Below are 27,060 nucleotides of genomic sequence, written 5' to 3'. Positions count from 1 at the left end.
TAAAATTGGCATCTTCTGCACCATCTCCTGTTGCGGACTTTATCTCATGCTGCTCAATATGGGTTGCAAATCTGCTTTGGTTGCATACAGTCCTGAGGCAAATGGGACAATGGTAATGCGATCTGTTTTTAACAACATAGTCCCCATGATCAAATTTGCGATTCCTGTGCTTATTGAAAGTGTCTTGCTCTGTGTGCTGGTTTTTTAAGTATTTTCTGCAGTAAATGCAGCGCTGTCCTTCAAAATGAGTTTCCGTTGTGTCACCCTTAGGATAATATGATCTTCATGTTATATGGCACTAATACATTGATTGGTTGATTTCGTCATTTATCAGCGCATTGTTTTATCAGAACCAAATGGAACTGTTCCCAAAACTAGTATGGATAGACCTTGCGTTAACACGAATTATTGGAGCCGTTCCACTCAGAGCTGTTATACATATTCTTTTGACTCCGCTACAGAAGCAATTTCATTCGTTTGACTCCGCTAGCGCTCTAGTGCAGTTCAATTTTTTTCGTCTAAACAGGGTTCAAATCATGCTAAAAAGGGTGGCTGCAGCGAAAAAACAACTACAAAAACCCTTTAAATAATTTTGAAACTACAAAAACCCTAAAAACCCTTTAAATAATTTTTGGATCACACCTTTTGCTTCGCATTTTAAATGCAGCACTGCTATAGGCTTTGAAAGTCTTTAATAAGTATGCGAAAATAATTACCCTGCTGTCCCAAGTTCTCCATCCATTTATATAAATATTTTTCTTTCTTCTTAATCTTGCTAACCTGATTTAAATTGACTGTTGCGATTCTTTCGTTCTATGAGAATTAAGTAATAAAAATAAGACATTGTGAGAGAATTTTGTTTTCATCAAAATCGGTGACGACCTAGTATTTTAAATGCCACATTCTCGCTTGAATTCTTTTCGATTCTATTCTGGACAACACACAATTCTTTATATGGAAATGTTCCTCAGCATTGAATATTTCGCACTTTAAATATTGTAAATGGTAACCCGGAGCGTGTAGTGACATCTTTACATGGAAATCGTTAATGGTAGCATCACTTTATGCTTGAGGTTCCCCTATATGTAACGTTCCTATATATAAAGTCCCTTTATGTAACGACCCTATATGTGACGTCCATTTATGTAACGTCCCTTTATGTAGCGTCCCTTAATGTAAGGTTCCCATATGTGACGTCCCTTAATGTAACGTCCCTAAATGTAAAGTCCCTTTATGTAATGACCCTAAATGTGACGTCCCTTAATGTAACGTCACTTCATGTAACGTCCCTATATATAACGTCCCTATATGTAACGTCCTTTATGTGACGTCCCTTTATGTAGCGTCCCTATATGTAACGTCCTGATATGTAACGTCTCTTTACGTAACGTCCCTATATGTAATGTCCCTATTTGTAACGTCCCTATATGTAACGTCCCTATATGTAACGTCCCTTAATGTAACGTCCTGATATGTAACGTCCCTATTTGTAACGTCCCTATTTGTAACGTCCCTATATGTAACGTCCCTATTTGTAACGTCCCTATTTGTGACGTCCCTATATGTAACGTCCCTATTTGTAACGTCCCTGTTTGTAACGTCCCTATATGTGACGTCCATTTATGTAACGTCCCTATATGTGACGTCCATTTATGTAACGTCCCTTAATGTAACGTCTCTTTATGTAAAGTCCCTTTATGTAACATCGTTATAAGTAACGTCCCTACATGTAACGTCCCTTAATGTAACGTCCCTATATGTAACGCCCCTTTATGTAAAGTCCCTTTATGTAGCATCGTTATAAGACTTTTATATAAAACGTCCTCAAACCTAGTATCCCAAAATGCGCAGCCTTTTATGAGACACTCAATAGTAGAAGTGCTGGGTAGCTTGGAAATTTTAAATACTGGCTGATAATGTTAAGAAATCATAATTATTAGAATGCGTGATAAGTCAACTCTTTGAATAAGATCAAATCTTGCACTGATCTCAAACATATCTCTGTGGCTCTATAAAGGGGAGGGGGGGGGGGGTGACATTATTATTTCATATTTCATGATGATATCTTGCAATTATTTAATATTTCAAAATTACCGAAACAAAGTATTTCGAAATTTTTCGCAAAGTTGGACCGAGTCTTCAAAACCAACCTTTGCAGCTAAAAATATTGAAAATGTATAAAGAATTTGTTCAGAAAAAAGCCAAAGGGCCCCGCACTTGGGTATAAATGGGGAATTGATTCTCTTTGGAACTTTGATGATCATTTGGTACTTTTGTCGGGAATCTAAGGACACCGGATGAAATATTTATCTTTGTTTTGTTCATGGAAACAACTTACCAAATTCGAGACACACATGCAGTGGCTTCGCGTCACCATTCTCGCTGGGGGGGGGGGGGGTTGTGTAAGAGATGCAAAACCATGTTTTACCGACAGAAATTCTTTTGTTATAAATTTAATTCTACCGACGAGTTCTCTGAAAGTTGGGGGTGTACACCCTCCACACCCCTCCCCCCGCATGCTACGCCCCTGCATATATTTACCAAAACTAATAGTCAAAGTCTCTTGTGTGGAAGGTACAACCAGAAGGGGCCCACAGACATGTGGATGGTACAACCAGAAGGGGCCCACAGACATGTGGATGGTACAACCAGAAGGGGCCCACAGACATGTGGATGGTACAACTAGAAGAGGCCCACAGACATGTGGATGGTACAACCAGAAGGGGCCCACAGACATGTGGATGATACAACCAGAAGGGGCCCACAGACATGTGGATGATACAACCAGAAGGGGCCCACAGACATGTGGATGGTACAACCAGAAGGGGCCCACAGACATGTGGATGGTACAACCAGAAGGGGCCCAAAGACATGTGGATGGTACAACCAGAAGGGGCCCAAAGACATGCCCGGGAGATACACTCTGCTAGAAGGATTCGTGAATTTTGAATTTCGCGACATCTTCTATGCACCAAACTCAGTTGTTGAATCGATTCTTCATGTTATAGTGATACTGTTACATCCAGTCACTTGCAGTCTTAGGTGCATTAAATAGCAAAAAATAATGCTAAAAAGAAGTTGATGCAAAGCTAAAACTAAGTGAAATCAACTCTTACGATGTTGTCAAGTAGAAATCAAATGAACGCTACACATTGAGCGGGAATTTTGCATAACAACTAGCAACCATAAGAGTAAAGGCCACTGATCATTTTAAGCCTTGGGAACATTCTGGCAGATAACGGGAGTCACGTTCACGTTACAAGCTCTTTCTGATGGTATCATTAGATTTGAAAAAATCGCAAGTCAAAATTTTGCTGACTGTGCATTTTTCATGCTTCCAGAAACGCGACTTCCGGTCAATTACCAGAATGTTTCCAAGGTTTAAAGTGGTCAATGGCCTTTACTTTTATGATTTAAACTTACATCGAGTTTGAAAAACAGTTGGAGTGGGACAAATTCTCTTTGCAATTGCGTGTTCGTGGCTTGTCATAATATTTTCTTATTGTTTGACTTAATGTAGTTATTTCGTTTTGCGTCAAGTAACGCAACTTATATTCACTTTATTTGGCACCATTTTCGGCAGCATTATTTATTGGCATCATACTGAATTCAAAGATATGGCCAGAAACAACATTTTCAAGATAAGAATAACTTTGCGGGGAACATGTTAACCACACTTAAAAAAAAATTAAGAATGAACAATATATTTTTTAATATTATTGTCAACAAATCAATCCTGCAACTTGATTTGTTTACAAAACTGTGGTTTAATGGTCTTATAGAAAATTCATAGTATGTATGTGTGGAACAATCAATGTTGATAAAAATGTTATTGATTTTGGCATTTTTCCTAAACGTGAAGTATGAAAAGCCTTTAAAACCCCCCAAAAAGGTCGCAATATTTAAAAGAACAACCCAAGCGTGACATGGTATCTTAACAGATCTACAGAGCAAAAGTGACTTGAGTCGATGCTGTTATCAAATAGATAATTCTCACGCAACATCTAAAAAGGTATTCAGTTATTTTGTTATTCCATATTTCATACTGGGAACCAAAGTATTTCAAGACTAAAAAACCTAATTATTTTTATTTTCATCACTAGAATCTCAATTATTTAATATTTCAAATACCCTTTATAGGGTCTTGCCGATATCACCATAACTAAGTAGGTTTTTTCCATTTTATCTTCGCTTTCAATCTATATTCCAGTTAAGTTTATTGCCGCTGTAAGACATTCTGTACTTATTTCTATCCATAATTTACATGTTTTAGATCGGATAAGATTTCTATATATAAGATTGTGTGCATTTCTCTAATGTCTGCCCGTTATAAGGAATATATAGCAGAAATATATGGGCAGGTTATTACTGATTAAGGGAAAGCAAAACGTCTTGCAAAAGTGTTTTCTTCGAGTTTTTATACTATTCTGAAAATTTTACAGAAATAGCTCTTGAAAAAATATATTTTTATATTGCAGCAATATATAAAGAGCAACTAAAAATTTGTAGCAATGGATTAGAATTTTGATCGCCTCAAATAAAGGGTGCAAACAAAGACTTAGCATTAGTTATGGTTCAAAAAGACACTTTAATTGCCGTAATGGCATTAGAATTTGTACATGTTTTGGGTGGAGCTTTTTACTGTAGTCAAATGACCTGCTGTTTTTTGTATGAAAACTCGGGTTTTAAGTAGTCAATTTGTTTTTACAAGACTAACAAAACTTAAGGCCGCATTCAAGGCCCAACCTTTATTTCTGTTAAGGCCGCATTTAAGGCCCAACCTATATTAAGGCCCAGCCTATATATCTGTTTATATCATGCTACGTTATTACAATTTGTTAAAATCCACTGAAATTTTAAGCTGAGATTTTCAGTTCAATTTTTGGCAGGCTTAATGAGGGAGGGGCGACTTGGGGTTACAAGTCTGCCAGTCCTCAGCAGAATAAGCTTTTGTAAATCATTTTGATTGCATAGATGATGTTGAATGAAAGCTAATATATTAAAGAAAAACTAATTTTTTGTTTTATTTAATGAATTGTGACTGGAACTACATTATACCTCAAAGATTAGTCAACGATGTGGTAGAAAATGGTTTTCTGACAATAGAATAGGGCAGGGCCTAAAGTCTTTCATGTTCACCAGTGCACTTTGTCATATTCAATTCTCTTACTTTTGGGAAACGGAATTTTGCATTGCATAATCTGTGCATCTTTTTTCTCTTAGATCAAACTACTGTCCACCAGCACCTACATAGCAAAATGGAGTGTCTGCGAAGCCTTTGGACAAGGCTGAAACATGCCTTTTCACCACCAGGACAGAGACCCATAGACCCTGTCGTTGTGTTTACAATCTTCGTCTGCAGTGTGCGTATCCACTAATATGCTTTTGCTTCTATGCCTCTGGATTTCTTATTGAGGGAAAGACTAACTTATATTTGTTTGGTAAAGTGGCTATCTTTGACATATATTTGATACGATGCAAATTTGTTTTTCTGTAATCAATGATGAGTAAATTTGACCTAAATTGCCAAAATGGTTCTATGCCATTGATTAACCATAGAAAGATATGGTTGAAACATAATGCTTGAGCTGTGGTTAGAGGCAATCTTTCTCATCGTGGATTGGTTAGCGAGAACAATAGCTGGAACAATAGCCTAAACACGACTCCACCGCTTTGCCATATTTTTTACAATGCGATAAATTAAAGGGGGACTGGAAACAATATAAAGGGGGACTGGAAAATCTTTGTTCTTACAATCAATCAACGTCGTGACAGATTGCCTCTAAGCCATTATTCAACCATGAACAGGTAGCCGTGGTTTGGCCACGGTCTTACCATGGTTTGAACTGAAATCATAAAAAGAAATTAAAATTTCAAAGCTTTTGAAATAGCCAGGACATTCCAATTTTAAATAATTGCTCAAGCAAATTTATGAAAAATTAAAAGTTTGAAATTTTAGACATATTTCAGCAATAGTTGAGCAATGGGTCCCATTGGAAATCCGTGCCTCTACAAGGGTTAACCATAGTCATTCCATTGCCTAACCATCGTCAACCATGGTTGAGCCATGGTTTTTGCAGGAAGGCTGTGAATAAAGATAATTAGTTGGAAAAACATCTCATTTTCATTTTCACTTTTTGAGGCAAAATATTTAATCGAAAGTTTTCTTTCTCTGCATTTCAGCTTGGAAATGCCATGAATACCACAATGCCATTCTCATTTTTACCGAGAATGATGAGAGTGAGTAACATAAAATGATAATATTGATGATAACTGTGTTATTTATGAACTAATTATTTATGAACAGGAATATGTAATTTTAAGTGTCTCTGTCTGTTGTAACGTTGACTCTGTTTATACTCATCTGTGATACCTGCATCTGTATCTACTTTGCAAAAGCAGTTAGAATTCTCATATCTTTAAATATTCGTTTTGTGAACTTTTTATTATTTTTGTAGCTATTCATTCTTTGAACTTGTCGTTATCTCTCAATTCTTTTCACAGGATTTTGGCATTAAAGAAAAGGAAATAGGTAAAATTAATAGACTATCATTTTTAAAAGATTCAAAAGCCCTTGGTTCTTTAAGCATGGATGGACATAAGACATAAGACATAAGACATAAGAGCTTTCATTTCAACCAACAAGAATTACAATTTAAGTTATGATTAATAAAAAAATAAAGAAACGAGTACATGAATTGGACTAGGTTTACCATAATCTATGATACCAAGTCATTAAATAGATAAAATTGAAAATTTTAAGAAAGGACCAAATGGTTGGGAAGGAATCTTATAGCAGAGCTAATACATAGACCCCTACCCGGCCGATCGGGCAAATCCAGACATACCAACTGAGGTTAACAGTTCTTAAATACAACTGCTATAAAGGAAGAAATAGCTGCTGTCAGAAACGCTGAAGGATAGTTTGGGGAAATAGGATTGTTTAATAAGAATCAAAAGCCTTATTGGAAAATGTACGCTTAAGGTGTTTTTTATTTGTCACATTTGGATCGGATCGTTTTTTAATGCATTTAGTGCTTTAGTGCCAGTATAGCGCAGGGAGCTTAGCCCATAGGTAGTTGTATTAAATTTTTGTGTATGAAGTCCGGATGGGGAGTGCGTTCCATTATTTCAGACCCCCAAAAAATAAGGCAAAATTTCGCGAACCAAAAAATGTAATAGTACAATTGACTGATTCAATTTAAGACAATTACAAACTACCCACCCCAACAATCGTTCAAACAACCACAAACTTGTCCCTAAATTTTAGACTCAAAAGTAACCTGAGCACCCTTGTCCTAAAAATATTCTAGTTCCCCCTGGGTTGTTTTTTTACTCAACCAAACAAAATTGAACACAAAAATAATTGGGGGTGCCACGATCCCACACCTTCGTCTTGCAAATCCGTTGCTGATGCTCGCTTTCTCCATCTTGATGTATTTTTGTTTTCTAGTTTTCCATGTCGTACAATATAATTCTCGGCTTTGTTTGATCACAAACTCAAGAACTCATAAATTTGCCACAACAATACCAAACAAACGGACAGCTTAGGTTTTCTGAGGAATTAGTCTATTTGTCGACATAACTGTCATTGATGTTTTTCAGTTCCTTGAAATTTAATTGAGTCCTTTTGTTGAATAAATTCATCAATTTGAAATCGAAGGATGTTTAGTCCGGTTTTTTCCTTTAAATGAATAGAAACTCATTATTTTCTATAAAATATAAGAAGTGTTTTAGATACTGAATCTTCAAATTAGCGGATTGAATGTCTCTGTGTATTGTAATAATTAAATCACGCCTAAACTGATTATTTTTGCTAGTTTCTTTTTCTTTAATTTCGATTCAACCCTTCAATTTTCTTTCTTAGGTAATTATGTCGGAATTGTGGCTTCATCACTTTTTGTAGGAAGATCATTAGGAAGGTATGATATTTAAGTGTTAGTTTTGAGACTCTTGACGTCATGTCTCTTTAAAGTTTTATCTTTTTGTTTTACAAACACTCATTTTAACTAGACCCTTAATGATCATTATTACCTGTTTATTCGTTAAGGTTGAAAAATTGTTTCCATTCTCATGAGACTTTGACTCTTCTTTAGTCCTGTTTACACTGCACAAACTAACCTGGGTGCGCCCCAGGTTAAATCTAACCCAGGTTCGATTTTTGTAGTGTAAACGCAAACTAACCCAGGTTCGCCCCAGGTTAGTCAACCCAACTCAAAAGGTGGGTTCGCCCTAGGTCGAACCTGGGTCAGTTTAGATAAAGTTTAATGTAAACGCAAACCAGGGGCGAATCTGGGTTAGTTTCTTCAGGACGCATGTGTAGTGATAGAAATGTCGCCGAGTGCAAACAAAGCAAAGCGCGAATGCAAAGTTTTCTCATTGTACGAAGCCCGCACTGGGAATAATTGTTTCTGAAGTGGATTTATTGTATTTTGTAAAGTTCACAAACACTATACACGTCAACTGCCGCCATTTTGTTTATGCTCACCTTCAATTTGTCTTTGTTACGCATGCGTCGATATCAAACTAACCCAGGTTCGCCCTTGATTCCGTTTACACTTCAAAGTTGACAGTTTCCAGTTAGTTTGTGTAGTGTAAGCAGGGTCAGGGTTCAACCCTGGTACTTTTAACCTAGGGCGAATCCAGGTTAGTTTGTGTAGTGTAAGCAGGGCTTTTGGCGCCATTATTGACCATTCATAATGTTTGCATCTAGGGATCTGGCAGTCCTTACGAGGATTGCTGGTGTGCAGGCGTGTGAATATTTTTGCTTTATTGAAATCACCCTGTAACAGCTTAGTCTCGGTTAAACAGTTATTACAGTACAGATATTATGAGATTTCTTCTTTTCTTATTTGTAGTTTTTTGTGGGGTTGGCTATGTGACCGTATTGGACGCAAACATTCACTGGCAATATCAACTAGTCTCATTGCCCTCTGCACTCTTATGTTTGGCTTTAGCCAGTCTTATGCTTGGGCCTTGATAACTCGGTTCCTTCAAGGATTGTGTGGTGGACTGATCATAGCTCTGAAGGCGACGATTTTCGCCCTTTGTGATGAGACCAACAGCGTAAGGAATCAATTTGAGCTACATTGTATTTCTCTTCTGCACTTTTTCGTCCTGTTAGCTCCAAATATTTCTAAAATTCACTGGACTACTCATTGGCTAAGTCATGTATTTTGATCGCCAAGCTGTAAGAGTGATTTTATTTGCTTAGTAGCTACTTGCTGCGAATGGATGTGTATTTAAAGCGCTTTATGGTCTAAATGAGAAAAAATCAACTTCGTTTGTTTGAATAGCTACTAAATACGACGCAATGAAAGTAAAAATGGAATATGAAAAGATTATTCATGATGCCATAGGCCACATTCGCGTAGACAAGAGGAAACGTCCTGACTCCGAGCTTATCATTCGAACGGCCGTGGCCAGATCCGGCCTAAGTGAAACTGATATTCAATCATCATTTGAGTATCTTGTCGAAAGTGGCTCAGTTTATAGTAAATCAACAACCGATGGCAAAAAATCGTTTTTCATTTTCAACACTAAGAATCTTGGAGATGAAACAAACAGTGAGGAGGTTGGCGATAGCAGGGAAGAAAGTTCTGCATTCTTAGATCTAGTCGACGTACCCGCAACACCGACATCGAAACAATTTCAGTATGATTTTTTGTCTGATTTTTTTGCCGTTTTGAGGATATTTGAAAAAATAACTGAGGATATAAGGCGCCTAAACTCACAGTTGGATTCGGAGCGCCAAACTAACGATGTACTAAGAGGAGAAATTCTCAATTTCAGAATCGAAAATCAGAGCCTGAAATCGTCCGAAAGAATTAACTGCTTGGAAAGCAATCGGCAAAAGAAAAGATCTACTCAAGAGGATAGTTACTCCATCATTGCTAAGAACACAAAAGAAATCCCTTCAATACCACGAGACGAAGAGTAAACCCCTGGCAACACGTCTAAACATTTCACTAAACATTTCACTCAACTTTTGTTTAGCGAAGTTTAGCGAAGTTTAGCGAGGGTGGCAAAGCGTGACTAAACTTTTCACTAAACTTCACTCAACTTTTTTGAGCTGCAAGCTGTCTATGAGGCTGTTGGGTTGTTGGGGATCTTGCATGGGAATTTGCTTTTGGTTTATTTCGTTCATGCACAAGAAGTGGATAAAAATAAGAATTGGTTGAAGCGACGGGGAAAGAAAAAACTTTTTAGCAGATTAACAACAAAGTTGACTGTTGAAGAAGACACAGTAGCGTACAATGAGATATGCAGATGTCTCACAAAGGCTTTTTGGGTCACGTAGAGACAGGAAAACCAACGAAAACAGACGAAAACCTTTGGATTTCCACAGCTAGTGAGCTTGCGCGATCACAACAAATGTTTTATTGGTGGCAAAACGACTAAACATTTGCTAAACAGCACTAAACAACGCTAAACATTTTTGTCCAGGATCAAACTTAGCTCAACAACACTCAACATGACTAAACAATACTAAACAGGGTGGTAAAACGACTAAACTTTTCACTAAACTTTTGACTAAAAAAAAGTTGAGTGAAATGTTTAGTGAAATGTTTAGTCGTTTTGCCAGGGCTCAAGCACACAAGGGTTGCGATTCTAAAAATGCAATCCACTTTAATAATGGTAGCATTTAGTTAACAACAACTGCTAATGCCAAGATGAATAAGAAAGAAAAGCAATAATCAAAAAAGTCGTCCTGCTTGCTGGTTCACTCATAAAGCGATTAGATAGCACAAAGCTGAAAAACACCGTCGTCGCAGGTCTAGGTGGTGCTACAAGCAGTCAGCTGATAAAAAGACATGGAAAAACGATCATAAACGAATTTGAAACAACTGAAGAGATCATTATTCACATTGGGAGCAACGATATTTCCAAAGGAATACCAACAAAATCCATCATCAGTAACATTGATGACGCCTGCAAGTATCTGCATAATGAAAACACAGATGCAAACATTGCGATATCAACAATTGTATATCAGAGGTACAACCCTTCATTAAATATCAAAATTGTTGAAACCAATGATCTCATTAAAAAATATTGCTTAACTCAGGGCTGGGATTACATACCTCACGGCAATATTGGCTTCAAACATTTGCTAAGTGATGCTTTGCATCTCAACCCTGAGGGAAATCGATTGTTTGCTCGTAATCTAACGAATCACCTTAAGTTTAATTAACTACTTGAAAATGAGTCGCTCAGGGAAGATGCAAGCAGTTTCGAAATCTGCAAAGAAATTGTCAAGGCACCTATCAGTGTGGCCCCAGGTCACCAGTATTTAGGATTCAAAAAGGGTATGGCAATTGCCTCCCTGAATATAAATGGCCTTCGAAGCCATTTTGACGAAGTAAACCTAATGATCAAGAGGTTAGGAATTTACATTTTGGCATTAAATGAAAACAGGCCACGTAGTGTTAGAACATGCCATGGTGGGGGAGTATCCATTTATGTCAAAAATTCAATCAATTTTAAACCTCGGGACGATATTCCAGCAGAAATGCTTGAACTCATCTGCATAGAAATTGAGCCCCCCAGAAGCAAGCCTTTTCTGGTTATTGCATGGTATCGACCACCTGGGTGCCCCGTTGGCTCCTTTGATAGGGTTGAAAAAGTCCTTGGCTACTTAGATAGGGAAGCGAAGGAAATGATTCTCCTGGGCGACACAAATTGTGATTTCGCAAAGAAAATGAACCATCAGTTCAAAGATAACAATGCTAAGCACATGGTAAATTTATATGAACTGTTTAGTTTGAAACAGGTTGTGGAGGAGCCAACAAGGGTCACCCTTGAAACAGCAACAATTATTGGTCACATTGCCACTACGTGTACTGGAAACATTGTTGAATCAGGGGTTCATAAAGTTTCTCTAAGTGGACATTTTATGGATTACTGTATTCGTAAATTTGACGGCGCAGTAAAAAAGGACCATAAACAGATAAAAACTCGAAGCATGAAAAACTTTGAAGAGCAAGATTTCCTGTCCGATGTCTCTAACAAACGTTGGGAGCATATGTTCCAAATGAGCAATAATGTAAATACACTTGCCAATGCTTGGACAGCTTTGTTTTTTCCCCCTTTGAAAAACATGCTCCTCTAAGGGAAATGCGCGTTTAAGAAAAATACTGCCCCTGGATTGACAAACACTCTGATGATTAACAGGGATAGATTGTAAAAAGCTGCTCTTAAAAGTAAATCACCTAGTATTATTGATTCATACAAACAAGCTCGAAATGAAGCTAATTCTCTTAATATCCAGCTTAAAAAGCAACATTTTGCTACAAAATGTTTGAATATCAAGGAAACATGAAGGAAACTTGGAAAACAATTAATGAACTCCTGAACAAAAAATCAAAATCTAGCAATATTGATTGTATCAAAGATTCAGGTAATGCAATTATTAACAAAAAAGAAATCTCAAATACAGTATATCGTTTTTTCTGTACAATTGGTGTAAACTTAGCGAGCAAAATGGAAGCTGTTCCTAACCCTCTTCTATCTGGGAACTTCGATAATACTAATGACAATGTGAAGTTCAAGTTTAGGGTGATAGAAGTGGAGGAAATTCGGAATACGATTTCCAAAACCAAGCTTTCAAAGAGATTTGGGAATGACAATATCTCCTGCTATTTTCTAAAACTGGCCTTACCTCACATTGAGAGCGCTTTGGCCTGTTTGTTCAATATATCACTTCAAACTAACATTTTTCCAGATTCATGGAAATTGGTCAGAGTTACCCCAATTTTTAAAGAAGGAGACAAAACTGATAAGTCTAACTATCGCCCTATATCAGTTTTACCTGTCATCTAAAGGCTCTTCGAAAGACTTGTGACTAACCAATCGTACCAGCACATGAGTGATAATGGATATTTATCCCCAGAACTTTCGTAAACTTCACTCTACCGTAACATGTTTGCTTGAAACCACGATGACTGGTATGAAGGACTAGATTTGGGGAAGCTAGTGGGATTAGTTTTTATTGACCTGGAAAAGGCATTTGACACAGTTGACCATGGCATACTATGCAAAAAGCTAAAGTTTTATGGTATTCAGCAACAGCCGTTAGAATGGTTTAAATCATTCCTTCACAACCGGAAGCAATATTCTAAGGTAAACGGTGTTGATTCATCAATTATGGAAATAAATGTTGGTGTACCCAAAGGCTCATGTCTTGGACCCCATTTATTCCTCATTTATATAAACGACCTCCCACTAATTGTCCAAAAACAAATGTGTCCATGTATGCAGATGAAACGAGTCTTTGCCATCAATCGCATGATATCACTCAGCTGAATGAGGCCATCAATAATGACCTTGCACACGTTGAAAAATGGCTCAAGGGCAACAAACTTTCACTGAATGTAATGAAAACGCATGCCCTGCTGATTTCCACCAAACCTAAGCATAAATCATTAAAGAATCAAGACGAATCTTTAAAGCTAAAAATTCAGAACAATGAGCTGGATGTTATCTTGGAATACAGATCGATAACACACTAGATTGGAAGGAATACACTAAAATAATTTCTTCCAAGGTCTCCAGAGAAATTGGCTTTTTGAAGCATGCAAAATCCTTTCTAAATGGCTTTGAAAAAAGCAAACATTCAGTAAACTAAAGCTTTTCGTCTGACACTCTTCAGAGTTTAAAACGTCAGAACATATATCGAAAACTCTACGCTAGGAAATATATATTCCCAGTTGTGGATCGAAATCCTTTCTGTCAAAAGAAATTCTGAAGACTATGTACACAAGTATTGTGAAGCCACACTCTCGCTATCGTTGTTCGGTGTGGGGCTGTTGTGGTCTTACCGAAATCAAACGCTTACAGAAACTACAAAGCCGGGCTGCTCGTATTGTATCTGGTAGCAGTTTTGATGCACCGAGGCAGCCGCTCATAAAGGAGCTGGGCTGGAGGACCATAGACGAGCTAATCACTAATGAGTCAAACATCATGGTCTTCAAATCGATTCATGGACTGGACTGGCTCCACAATACATGTGTGATCTTTTCATAGAAAAATCCAAGTTAAATTCTAGGAATCTTAGGAATACATCAACTGACCTAAGGCTACAAAAGAAAAACTCCAAAAATGGACAGAAATGCTTCTCGTTTAGAGGTGCTAGGTCTTGGAATGGCCTTTCAGCTGAGTGTAAACAGGCATCTTCTTTGACCAACTTCAAAAAAATCTTGCGAAATTGTGAATAGGCGTAATTGTAAATTGTATATTGGAAATTTCCATTTCGCCTTTCGTTATAGATATTTGTAGTAAAATTAAATTCAAGTTTATTTTATTTTAAATTTATTTTAAATTGTAAATATTGAATTGTAATTAGGGTAATTTGTTTTTTATAAGAATTTCTGTATGTATTTTAAGTGGAGGGACCCTTGAAAAACAGCATTGCTAAAGGGCTACCCTTCTTAAACATTTGAAATGAATAAATGAAATGAATATCGTTCCCTGAAAATTAAAAACATTTTTTCCAATCTCTTCTAAGGCAGCTTTTTGTGAACCAACGCCGTTAAAATGGAGGTAGATTTTGCCTTAGGGCCTGAGACTATTTCCAGTAGTTGTATTTTGCATTGGAACTAGCAGCCCCGGCCCCCCTGAGAAAGTCCCGCGGTAAAGCCCCCTTGGGAAAGCCCCCTATAATGGACCATATAGAGAGAGTTTTGTAGCATCGGTGTCTTCTTTTTAAAAGACATAAGCTAGGGTCCATGGGGTTTAGCAAGGCTTCGTAAAGGATTGTAACTGTTTCATTGATTGTAAAATGTCGATCAGATTTCACCTTTACTGTTGCATCGACATGATCGTAAGCTGCACGCTCCATAATACTCAATGTAGAAATCACGAGGTGTAATCAAGAGACGATGATCAAGAGACGAAAGACCTTCTCAATAGGCCTATCTTCTCTCGTTCTTGAGCCTATCCTTACCACTGTCAGAGAATATGGAAATTTGAATAGACCTAAATAATACTCAAAATTGTATCCTCTTTTGATCAATGTATACACAAAATATAATTTTTCCTAATCTTTGTCACTACTATGCATCCTATCATAAACTCTTGTCTTTTTTCAGAGTCTTGGAATGGCAATAATAATAAGCTCTTGTCAGATTGGTTCGATAGTTGGCCCAGCTGTAGGAGGTATGTCCTTCTTTGTTCCATCATTGATAAAAGCGGGTTAGGCTGGGCTGGGCTGGGCTGGGCTGGGCTAAATTCTTTGCTTCATTTTATTTAGACTATATACCATATATTCATTTATTAAATTCAGTGACCTTTTATCTTTATCTCAGACTCAAATAAACTGATACTATTTCTCCACCTCTTTTCTTCGTAGGGTTTTTAGTTTTTCCGGCCGAGTCTTTTCCAGCAACTTTTTCTAAAGGTATTTTTGTAGCATTTGTTTGTTTTCTTATTCATATCATTACTCTTTGCAAGTATTTCGAAGATTAAATCTAACATATTTATTATAATTGAAAAATCGCATTTGTTTTGAATGCTTCTATTTAAAAGAGGATCTTCGTTGAAAGCAATTCTGGTATTAGAGCTCTTTAACCTGTGTCACAGTTTTTCTAAGTAGCTATATCTTTCAATAAAGTTTAATACAATCTTTTATTTTTATTCACGTTCCCTCAACCTAAGTTGTGTTTTAGGTAGCTACCTAGACGAGTTTCTTTCATTTAATTCATCGCAATGATATCCTCGTTCCAAGATTAATTGCATTTGGCAATTGGTCACATGTAATATATGCACAACATGTGGTCTGCATTTTCAGAAAATTACATTTTGAACTTTTTTTTAGATTCTCTATTTGGAAAATTCCCATATCTTCTACCAGTATTTATAACTTTCGTTATGTTGGTCATATCCTTGTTTCTGACCATAGTCAAAATTCCAGAGACTCTTAAAAGGTAATCGAAATTTTTTTCATATCAGGAATAAATTACGTAAAATTCAAATGACGTAAAAAGAAAACTAGTTTCTAAGCGTCTAATTTTTTCAAGAAAGATTAATCATATGAAAAGTGGATTTCAAAGATGTCAGTTATAATCTAACATAATAATATCGAATCGTATTCTCAGAATAAAGTTGCCTGATGACCATATTACACGTGTACATTCCCTGCCTATTTGCATGTGTTTCTACCTAGCATTCAAAGGTATGTCATAGGACACTGCGAATTCATGCCTATCGAGCAGTGTCCAGGTCCTTTCTCTCGATGTGACCACACATTGTGATTCCTTCGCCTGGAATTACAGAGTGCTTGACATCATAACGGAGAATTGGACAGCAATTTCCATTATATTCCTACTTATTGTTTGTTTCTATTTAAATTCTTCATTATTAAATAATAATATTCAATTAACACTTCATGATTTGCTTTCGTGTTTCGAAATGAGCTCGATTTGTTTTTAAGTTACCTAATGTTTATTGGGTTTTTTTCAGAGAGAAGGCTAATGAAAAGACAATGTTGCTTAATGACAGTGGAAGTAAATCAATTGAAGGACAATCTCGTAGATCAAGAAAATATTTGCATATGTATACATATGATAAAATTGTTGCAAAAGAATCCTACACTGTCTTTGCTGTACACCCCAACAAAGAAGCGGAGCATGAGAAGGATTCAAACAATGCAAAGACTACTGTTTCCCATTTTCATATCGAATGCGATAGTGTCATGGTGCAGACACGTCCAGCCTCAACATGTTGCCGAGGCTTGAAAGAGTCGTCGTTATGGCAACTCATAAAGTATGATAAATCTTTCCCTTTCAATTTCCCACTTAACGACTATTTTATAATTATCTTATTTACTTCAAAAGTCATTGTGTAGAAAAATCATTTGGCTAACTACCTTGAAGAATAGCTGGATTGCCACGATACGAACTCTTTTGCCCAAAACAAAAAAACCACCTTTGTGGAATAGATCATTGCAAATACATTGGAAAAGACCTGTGAGTCAGAAATCAGAATAACATTGCCAGCCTTTTATATATGCTGTTGCATGAGTTGGTATAGTTTTTGGCATGCTCTGTAAGCTCTTGTTACGCTCTTCGTCACAAGGGAAACACTTATTGTTCACTTTACAAAATGACAAATTTCCTGGCGACTAAGTAGGACTGTGATTTGTTTGTTTGGATTGAACCTTTTTCGATTCGAAAAAGTTCTGCGAATCATAGCAATCTGAAGATTGTATTAGCATTTCTTGTTGTTATTTGTTTGTAGTTTTATAATTCTTTCATGAGATATCTTTTTTAAAAGGGTAGTTGTATTAATAACTGAACAGTTTTCTTTATATCGATTTTTGTCGTAGCCAAGACATGTCATGTTTCACATGAAATTTAAGTCGTAAACATTTAAAATGATAGATAAACTTTTAAAACTTTCAAAATCATAATAAAGTCTTTTAAGTTCATACAGACATAAGTGAACGTTTTGTTTATCATTTATCTCTAATATTTTATATTTATGTTTCGTTTATAAACTAATCTAGGCCTGTTTTGTTTCCAGGATAAGAAACGTGCAGCTATCTTTGGCGCTCTATGCTGTTTTCTCTTTTATTTCAACTGGGTTTAATGAAACATTTCCTGTCTACGCAGACTCGTCTAAGATTTACGGTAAAGTGTCACAATTTTTGTTTCTCTTTAAACTCGAGTTTGTAAAAATAAATGCTCCTCTGTTGGCAGACACGTCCTGTCACGAGCTCTAAGTGCCTTTCTCGATACAACATGTGAACGGGTGCCACAAAGGCCTTGGGACCTCAAAAAATATATATATCTTTTTGTGTTAATCGGAGACCTCTTTGTCAATTTGTATTTCCTTATGCATCAGCTTTATAAGGGGAATCAACAGGATATAAATCACAAGATAACTTGCGCAATCGTTAATTGGCGTCTACCATTCGGCCTTTAATTGTGGCCATATTTTGAAATAATTAAATTAGAGTTTATTATAAATTTTATATATTTAATTGTAATTAGGTTGATTTGTTTTTAAATCTATTAGAGTTTCTGTGAGTTGTTTTTAGTGGAGGGTTTCTTGAAAATCAGCATTGCTGAAGGGCTACTCCCCTTAAACATTTGAAATGAAATGAGATAAATGATATAGAATCTATACTGTCAATCACAGAACTTATTCCCATGATGTAATTCTCCTGGATTTTATTTTAGGAGTAACCACAGAATAAAATCAACAATGTCAGAGAATTAAATTGAATGAATACACCAAGAAAAATGAACGCGCTCGTTTTTGTGAAATTTTGACAGTTATCTTCCCTTCAAGGTGGCCTGAACTTTGCGTCGGATCAGATAGGGACAGCCATTCTCATTGCAGCCGCACCTATGGTTGTTTTGGTTTTCGTCATTGCAAGGGTATGTCAAACTTCTTATTCTGTACTGTCCTTACTTTATGTTTGGTTGGGTAACTGATGATGGGAATAGTGCACGAAATGAGATGAAAGATTGTATCGTACAGTTTCGAAGTGACGTTATGTTTTCAAGGAACGTTTTTATTGCAAAATTGATATGTATTACTGCTGGACATGTTTGCAGATGTCAGAATATCCAAATATAGTGCAATTCGGCCAAATATATCATAATTTGCTCAAGAATCCAGTGTGCCAAAAGGTTTAGAGATGAAAATTTTGGAATCACTGGGCACGCAAGATTGTCTTTTCTTTTAGATATTATGGAATCTGTGTACATCAAATTAAAGGATCTCTGCTTGCCTAGACAGAAAGAGTTTGTTTTCTCTCTTGGACTCTTCACCAAAGTGGGAAGTTACCTGTCACCGATTGGTCAAAAGCAAAGAACCAATCTAATACCATTCTTCCTCTCATATTGCTTTCGATCCACGACTAGTTAGAATTTTTTGCTTGCCTCATGTCATTACCCTTCAAGCTAAGCTGTCGCATGTCTATAAGTGTTAAAGACGGATAGTGAAAAATCAAACTTTTTGAAAACTTTCCAGTCAAAATCTTGAAATTTCCAGCTCACTTTCTGCTCAGCCTCTGCATTTAAAAAAACGATGGCATCTTTCATTATGATTTTTATAGATGTTTAAGAAATGGTAGGAAACTGATGTAATTTCCTGAAGTAATGATTTTATTAAGACTGATGCAATTCCTTCGATATTTGCAGCTCGAACGGAGATTTGGTGCCAAAAAGGTGAGAAGTTTGAGCAAAAATGAATAGTCACCATATTTATGTTATTTTCATTTTTAAACTTATCTTATACTTATTTTTAAACTTATCTTCAACAAGTTTAATCTCCACCTATGTATTTTCTACGTTGAATGAAAAATGTGCCATCTAACCACCATGAATGTTTTTGTTTTACTCCGAAATTTCTCTACGCTTGAAACAAGATAAAGCGAAGATTTCACTAAACTTTATTCGAAGTCCACTGTCGCTAAAATCATTTTCAGGTTGATCGAGATTTCTGTCCAAATTACCGCAAGATCAAATAATGAGAAAGTAGACGCATGAAACAAAGAGAACATTCAAATTGCTGAAAATGTGTTTAGAATCCACTAAACTTCCACACCTGAGCGGTGCTTTTCGTTTTTAAAGTCTGTTTTATTTTCTTGCAGTTGTTGATTGCTGGCTTATATCTGCTCGTGTTTGGCTTGCCACTTTTTGCATTTATTGGCTATATACCGTTCAGGTTTGTCTATTTGTTCTTATCCCTCCTTTCAATACAAATTTATCAATGGTCAGGAAAACGCCAAGGATACTACAGTACAATTTTTTTTTCTTATAACCACTCCTAAAGGCAATCACCAGATACTAAAGTCACCTGTCCGTCAATCATTGACCAATCAGTGAGTGAGGACCAATCATGAATTCACATGCCTCTCGTTTGCTGATTGCAAAAATGGATTGCCCCTCAGACTTATCCTGACTGGTTATCTATTTGTAGCCTGCCCAGGCCCTGCCTTACACTACTCTCATATCCGTCGTGGGTCTTTAATGCTTTTCGCTGCCTTGATTTGGTGCAAAAAGCTATGTTTGTCTGATCTCGTATTTTATTCTTCGCAGATATGTATGGTACGCGCTTGTTCCGGTTTTGTTTATCGTGAGGTTAACATTCGCCTGCTGCTTAATGGCAATCAATATAATACTCATTTGTGCTGCTGACCCAAAGTACATGGGCCTGGTCAATGGACTGGGAATGACAGCGTCATGTGTCTTCCGGTAATTATATTATCATTTTGCTAGTAAAGAGCGTCAATCCCAGGCCGTCGAGTGGTGGCCTTAGACCATGAATTGTTATTTCGAGCCCTAATTCTTTTTTTTCATTTTTCTATTAAATTTTTTATTTCAACACGATATCCTATCAGACACCCAAGTACAAGTTATGATAAGTTTTATAAAAAACTAGTGATGGAAGACAAAAATTTAAAAGAAATTATTTGATAATATGAGTGAATTGAATTTGACGTCTGATCTTCCAGGGAGTCGTGTTTTGATTCGGGTTTCCTGAGCTCTTTAAATAAGCTTTTGATTTTCATTTAAATTGCTAGAGCGAGGGTATCATCTCCCTTAGTTCTATGGGTATTTCGTTCCAAGCTTTAAGCGCGGAGAGGTAGAATCCTTTTTTTGAACTCTCAAGCTTAAATTTTGGGATGTTGAGATTTCTATTGTTTCTTGTGCTATAACTGGAATATTCAATCCTCTGATTATACTTGTTCCAGAGGCTCTCAGGGCACTGCTTATTGAATATTTTGTGTGCTATGATAGATCTATCAAAAGAGATGCTCTGATCAACGCTTAGCTAATCACTGGTCCAGGGGTTCTTTCGTTTGGCATTTTCATTAATTGAGAATGCCCTGTCCTGTAGACGCTGAAGCGTTTGTAGCTTCGTATTTGGCAGGCTACCTCAGACAACATTCACGTATCAGCGGTGACTTTCAACCAGCGCTTGATAAACCTCACATAGTTTAGATTGTGGAAGAATGTGCTTCAGTTTTTATCGCAGACAGACCACTTGCTACGTTTCTTTTCAAAGATTTAAAGTGTTCCTTCCAGTTGAGATTCTCGTCCACAATAATCCATAGAGATTTAGTTTTTTCACTCATTTTATTTCTGTGCCAGTAAGTTTCAGAGGAGCTAGAGTTTCAATTTTATTTATTCTACGTGGATGGCCGATAAGCATGAACTCAGTTTTTAAGGTTTGCAATTTATCGATCCTCATCCACTCAGAAATATTTTCTAATTCCTCATTCATCATTTGGGTAAGCTTGTTAATGTCTTCAGATATTATTGTCGTGTGTGTATCATCAGCATACATGCCTGCCGATGAAAACTTTAAACATTCTTCAAAGCCATTAAGGTATATGATGAAGAGAAAAGGGCCCAGGCAGGAACCTTGGGGAATGCCACATGCTACCTCTAAGGGCTTGGAAAACTCACCATTGATTCTGCAAAATTGTTTACATTGGGTTATATAACATCGAAACCAGTTAAACACAATGCCCTGTACACCATATCTAGAAAGTTTTTCGAGCAATATTTTGTGATCCACATGGTCATATTGATCTTTTGAGAATCAATGTTGTTTAGCCATTCATCAGTACTTTTTATTAGAGACGTGATAGTTGAGTGTAGCTTACGAAACGCATGCTTTTCGCAGTTGTTTCTCTTTGAAATAGTCAATCAGCTGATCGTAAACTATTTTTTCAAGAATCCTGGCAAATATCGAAAGAACGGATATAGGCCTGTAATTATTCATATCACCTCTTGCACCTAATTTGAAAATTGGGGTCACCCTTGCAATCTTCCAAGTATCTGGAAAATTACGTGCAGTGAGTGAAGAGTTGTATACTAGTGTAATAGGGAGGGCAATGAATTGGGATGCATCTTTCGCTAATCTGACAGGCATTGAGAAAGGGAGGGGGCTGAAAAAATTTTCACAGAGGCACTGTTTTTTGTCGGAAAGAAATCTAGACTTATTGAATCTAGATTTAGTGAGTAGATAGTACCTACCCCCCCCCCCCCCTCAATGGTACCAAATACCTAATATACACATACTACTAGATTATAATAATACAGACATAGTAAAATGCAACATATACATTTACGGTAAATACTTAAGCCCGTTTCACATTGGACGCTATTGGAAAATATGTTACAATGTTCGAGGTTTATACCTAATATGTTTCCTTTGGTAACGAGTCTACATGCATTTACCATTCTTACTGCATAAATCATGGTCTACCATCTGTAATAGTAAATCATCGACTCAGATTGCTTGCAAACCTTCTTTCTCCTGCTGTATTTATTTGCATCACGAGCAAGATTGCTGTAGACAATGTTATCATTGTCTATAAAATCAAATCCATTCAGCATGAGTTCGTTAGATGCATGATTGTTGACAGTGATCGCCCTTTTCTTCAGCTCTTTTGGGCTGGATGTTTTCAGATTGTTTGTCCCTACATGAACAATAATCACATCGCTATCCGTTTCGCCTGAACTCTTTACGATTTGGTTGAGCCTCATACCTGATTTTCCCTGAATTTTGACTTTACCATGTTGGTCGCATAGTTTCTTGTCGTCTAGTCTCAAAAGTTGGAAATCTCTATCGATAGTCACTTTTATACTTGAATTCTCTTGTCTGCTGTGTCGGTGGGTTTTTTTCTATTGTTAAATCTATTATACTGGCAACTTCAGATTGTTTTTTCGTTGTGCTTGGCCAATGTCATTTGCTTAACGTCTCTTTTTAGAATTTCGTGATGTTCGGCTGTTGTCCTGGTTGTGCGTTTTATTCCCCCATTTGTCAGAGCCAAATCTTTGCACGTTGCAGATGGTTTTGCTGCATCGATCCATTTGACTGGCCAGGTTTGATCTTCCATTCAAGGTTCTTTGTGTCTTTGACATTTGGTGACTCAATGCTGGTCATTTTGGTGGCTGCTGATGATTGCGATCCTAAAATATTTTCGAAAAGTGATTCTAATTCAAAAGTTTTCGTTTTTAGTGTAACATTTTCCGTCAATAACTTTTCAGATTTAGAACGCTCGATCTGAATCAAGTCATTAAGAATATTGTGTGAATGAAGAAAAGGCCACTGTAGCAGGCTGCTCGACGGGCTCCAAGGAGTTCTTGCGGCGAAAAGTCGATAAAGATGTAGCAAATAAGAAACACCGCAATACGCCGAGAATGAACAATAATAAAAACACGTAAATCAGTAAAGGCTAATATAAAGAATATTAACGGAGTTCGCCATGGGAGTAAAAGCACTGATTAAGTCAGCACGATTTTCAATTCTCGGCAACTCGCAGAAATTGAAATTGAAATGCCTTCGGCGTGGGGGCAGTGTGCGATTTTGCACCATATAGTTCGTCGTTCGAAGATGTTTTTGATTCGTTATTCTCCATCTCGTCTTCTTCCACGATGAAGTATGATTGACGACCATCTTCATATGTTTTGCATACTATTTTTTGTAATTTCTCCAATTTCGTGATTGTGTTTCCCACGTCGGCTGGCCTTAGGCCTTGTTTTGTGCAAATGTGCGAGATGAATGCTTCATAATCAAACCTGTTCTTTGCTCACCTTACTGCTTTGATTGCTTCAAAAATATTGTGAAATGACTCGTCATTCAAAAATATTGTGATCTCTGTCATTTGATTTATCGCTGTCGCTAAACATTTAAATTCGATTTATTGATGAAAGTTGTGACCGAGCAAATAAAACACGTCTTCACTCTACGAATGAATTTTTTTTTTTAATTGAATTTATCTGGGGGTTTGTAAAAAAAACAAACTATTTTGAGCAAGCATTTTGAATATATAAAAATTACTCCCGCAGTGGCGAACACCTGGGGGCGAGGGGGATGGTCGCCCCCCACTACATTGGAGAGGAATGGTTTTTTGTTCTAAGACAATGGGAAATCTGATGCCACCTCATTACAACAATAGCCTCCCCCCCCCCCAATATTTGACCAAGTGTCTTCCCCTGGTTAATCGCACTTTTTGTATTGTCTTGGGGATGTTCTACGTGTCTTCCTCTTCCAGTAACTGACCATTGCTCAATTTTCAAGTACTAAAGATAATTAGAAAATCTTTTTGAATGGAAGTGCAAATATATTAATGAATGCAAATGTTATTGAACATTTGCCTTTTTACTAAATCATCAAACGAAAAACTATGATCGCTATGCTTCAAAGACAAAAGCTATACTTTGACTTAGTTCCATGATAATCACTAACCGTTATTTGGACGCGCATGTAACCGTAATTTGGAAGAAGTATATTAACCCCGGGTCAGTGATGTTAGCAAGACAACAGATTTAAGATGAACTGCAAGTGAGGACTGTTTTGTTGAAAATCCTTTCCTATTATTTCATTTTTCTTACAGCTCAATTGCACCCACCGTACTCGGCTCCCTCTACTCTTGGTCGCTAACGAATGAAGGAACGTTGGGGTATCCATTCAACCATCATTTCTCCTTTGTTCTGTCTGGGTTCATTGCACTTATCACGTTGGTAATTGCAGTATTTCTGCCTGATAAATTTCCTACTCAATACCTAAAAGAAGTCAACGAATCAGAAGTAACCAATCACAGTTCGAGTGACGAAGGCCCAGAATTTGAACAAGATACCAAGATTTAGAGTGCATCGTCACATTTAGCAATTGCCAAATACATCCATGTAAGTCTAATCTTATGAATAGATCCAGAGATTTCTCACATTTATTAACAATTTCGATAGTAATAGCTGCAGATTCTTCCGCCATGTTATCAACTTGTAATTAATTATGATCAAGAAATAATTATTGATTAAGACCAATAAAGCTGATTTGTCAGATAGGCCTAAAACCTCCCCACTTGCAGAAAAGGACTTCTTTGAAGGGTAAGCGGATGAGAATCCCACAAGGGTGGGGGGATGGGCTGGTTACTTGAACATTTTATATTGGGTGGGTCTATCCGCAGTTGTTAAAGTTCACCTATAAGTATCAAAAACAAATACAACAGACCCATAAAGTTTAAGCTAAAAAGTTTTGATGAGATCAAAATACAAAATCATGTTACTGAGCAAACAAGAAACTATTAGTCAAAGTAAATTAGACTCTTTATTTTAATTATCAGTCTGAAAAACATCTTTGAATATCAGTGTTTTTCATTACATCAGACCTTAAAGGCCGGTTTCCACTTGATTCGCTCTGGTCGCGCGACTTGGCGAAATCGAATCAACCAGTCGCCCACGACCAGTCGCCCAGTAGTTCAACTGAGTTGAACTACTCAGCGAATGGTAATGCATTCGCAGCGAATGAGGAAGTTCAATTTGCGCATGCCCAAATGTGCATTCGCTCAATCTGAGGAAACCCCCTATCCTCTCGGTGGGCCTGGGTAAGTTGATGTGTCTTTATTCTTAGATTTATTTCAATTTGTTTTTTGAATGATGATAAATCTGAATCAGAAATTTTCGTTATAGTATTTCTGACACTGCTGTAAAATAATAAAAATGCTTTTAGCTCGTATTGGAAATATTGACAATGGTAAGCTGAATGTAATATTCTTTCCCTGTCTTTTAAAGCCCAAATTTCCCAAATTCATATAATTACTTAGTTTAATCTTGTTGTATCTTACTTTAGATTAAAGATTTCAGATAGGCCTCCTTTTTAAGTATGCCTTAGAACTTTTGTGTTTAGAATTTTTACGTATGACATCATTAAAACTTTTTATAGAATTTTAAAATTTCTGACACATAAACAAACAGATTACCATAAAATAATTCTAAATGTGCAAAGTCAATTGAAAATAACGGAGCACTGGTGAGGTAGGGCCAATGACAGATTTGACATTTGCTACCGCATTGCTGTTATTATCGCTCTGTCCATAAACACTAAATTACAGAAGTTTGCTGGGGAAACAACGTGTGTACATATGGCCATATGTCAGCCAATTTGCAACGTAACATATTTAACTTCTTTTGCACATTCAGAGGTATTTTATAATGCTCTTTCAGTTTATGAGATTCAAATTCAAAAGTTATAATAAATTATTTTCGTGACGTCATCACTTAAAAACTATGTTACTAGATTTCAAATATTTGAAAAACTAATTCTGTAGTTGATGTTCAATGCCTAGCATTGTAAAATTTCGCTTATGTTTAGTTAATTTTTTCGTGTATATTTGACTGGTTTCTTATTTTAACTTAACGAAGTTTTAATTTTCGGAATATTGGCTTTTCGAATCCTTGCAGTTTGGTTTTAATTTAATACATGAGAAAAGAAAGTAATGCTTTTCTTCGTCACTCACTTCACAAAGGTTGATCCATCCTTTCAATTAATCTTTTGGTGGTACAAAACTTGAAAATGGCTTTGGAAAAATCATAACATTTAGTAAACTAAAGCTTTTTGTCTGACACTCTTCAGAGTTTAAAACGTCAGAACATAGATCGAAAACTCTACGCTAGGAAATCTATATACCCAGTTGTGGATCGAAATAGACCAATCAGAAACGTGGTATTTTTCAAGACCAGGGCGAAATTGTACCAGTTGTTTTTATCTGCTATTCAATTTGTTTGCAAAAAAAGAATTTTCAATAGGAGTAGTAAGATTGCTTTAGTGAAATTTGCTTAAAAGAGAGCATTTCCCAGGGAACTAGAAGCATCAAAATTTGAAAATTTTCTGCTACTTCGGCGGCAACCATGGTGCCGCCTCAGGTAGCAACTATGCCCTTTGCCCGTCCCGATATGCTGATTGGACAAAACTATTAGGAAAATCCGTGATTATCATATAAAAATTAAAGTTGCGAATTATATACAGAGTTAGATTGACAAAATTTATTGCAGAAGTTTGTGACAGCAACTAAAGAATATCAGGGAATAATTTGTTAATCAGGTAAATTTGTAGTCCACAACTCCCCCCCGCCCCTCCCAACAAGACTTGCCTCGCAGCGTCCCTGGTCCAAATAATCACGAGGACTCTCTGCCCTTAGTAAAGATATAGCGGATAAACTATGCCATGGTTACACGTAGCCGAAACCCAACCACCAAATCTTTCCCATAGCGTACTAAAATGGCGTTCCCTTGATTACACATCTCGAATTCGCAT

The 27,060-nt window shown here is 36.7% G+C and overlaps 1 protein-coding gene across 1 annotated transcript; it reads left to right on the top strand.

The window, feature by feature from the left end:
* The first annotated feature begins 8,742 nt into the window (after positions 1 to 8,742).
* On the top strand, positions 8,743 to 26,425 carry LOC135686990 (uncharacterized). Its single transcript, XM_089111351.1, has 11 exons — positions 8,743 to 9,066; positions 15,090 to 15,156; positions 15,350 to 15,397; positions 15,815 to 15,923; positions 16,459 to 16,761; positions 17,521 to 17,627; positions 18,292 to 18,380; positions 19,149 to 19,175; positions 19,601 to 19,674; positions 20,049 to 20,204; positions 24,362 to 26,425. The coding sequence occupies exons 1-11, from the start codon at positions 8,944 to 8,946 to the stop codon at positions 24,612 to 24,614; spliced, it is 1,356 nt and encodes a 451-aa protein (XP_088967477.1). The 5' UTR covers positions 8,743 to 8,943; the 3' UTR covers positions 24,615 to 26,425.
* Positions 26,426 to 27,060: the final 635 nt, after the last annotated feature.

The sequence above is a fragment of the Rhopilema esculentum genome, chromosome 11 (assembly GCF_057945365.1).
Source record: "Rhopilema esculentum isolate cy_ngs chromosome 11, ASM5794536v1, whole genome shotgun sequence".
NCBI classification, from domain to species: Eukaryota; Metazoa; Cnidaria; class Scyphozoa; order Rhizostomeae; family Rhizostomatidae; genus Rhopilema; species Rhopilema esculentum.
The sequence above is the reverse complement of the archived record's forward strand: the minus strand, read 5'-3'. Positions and strand labels throughout refer to the sequence as shown.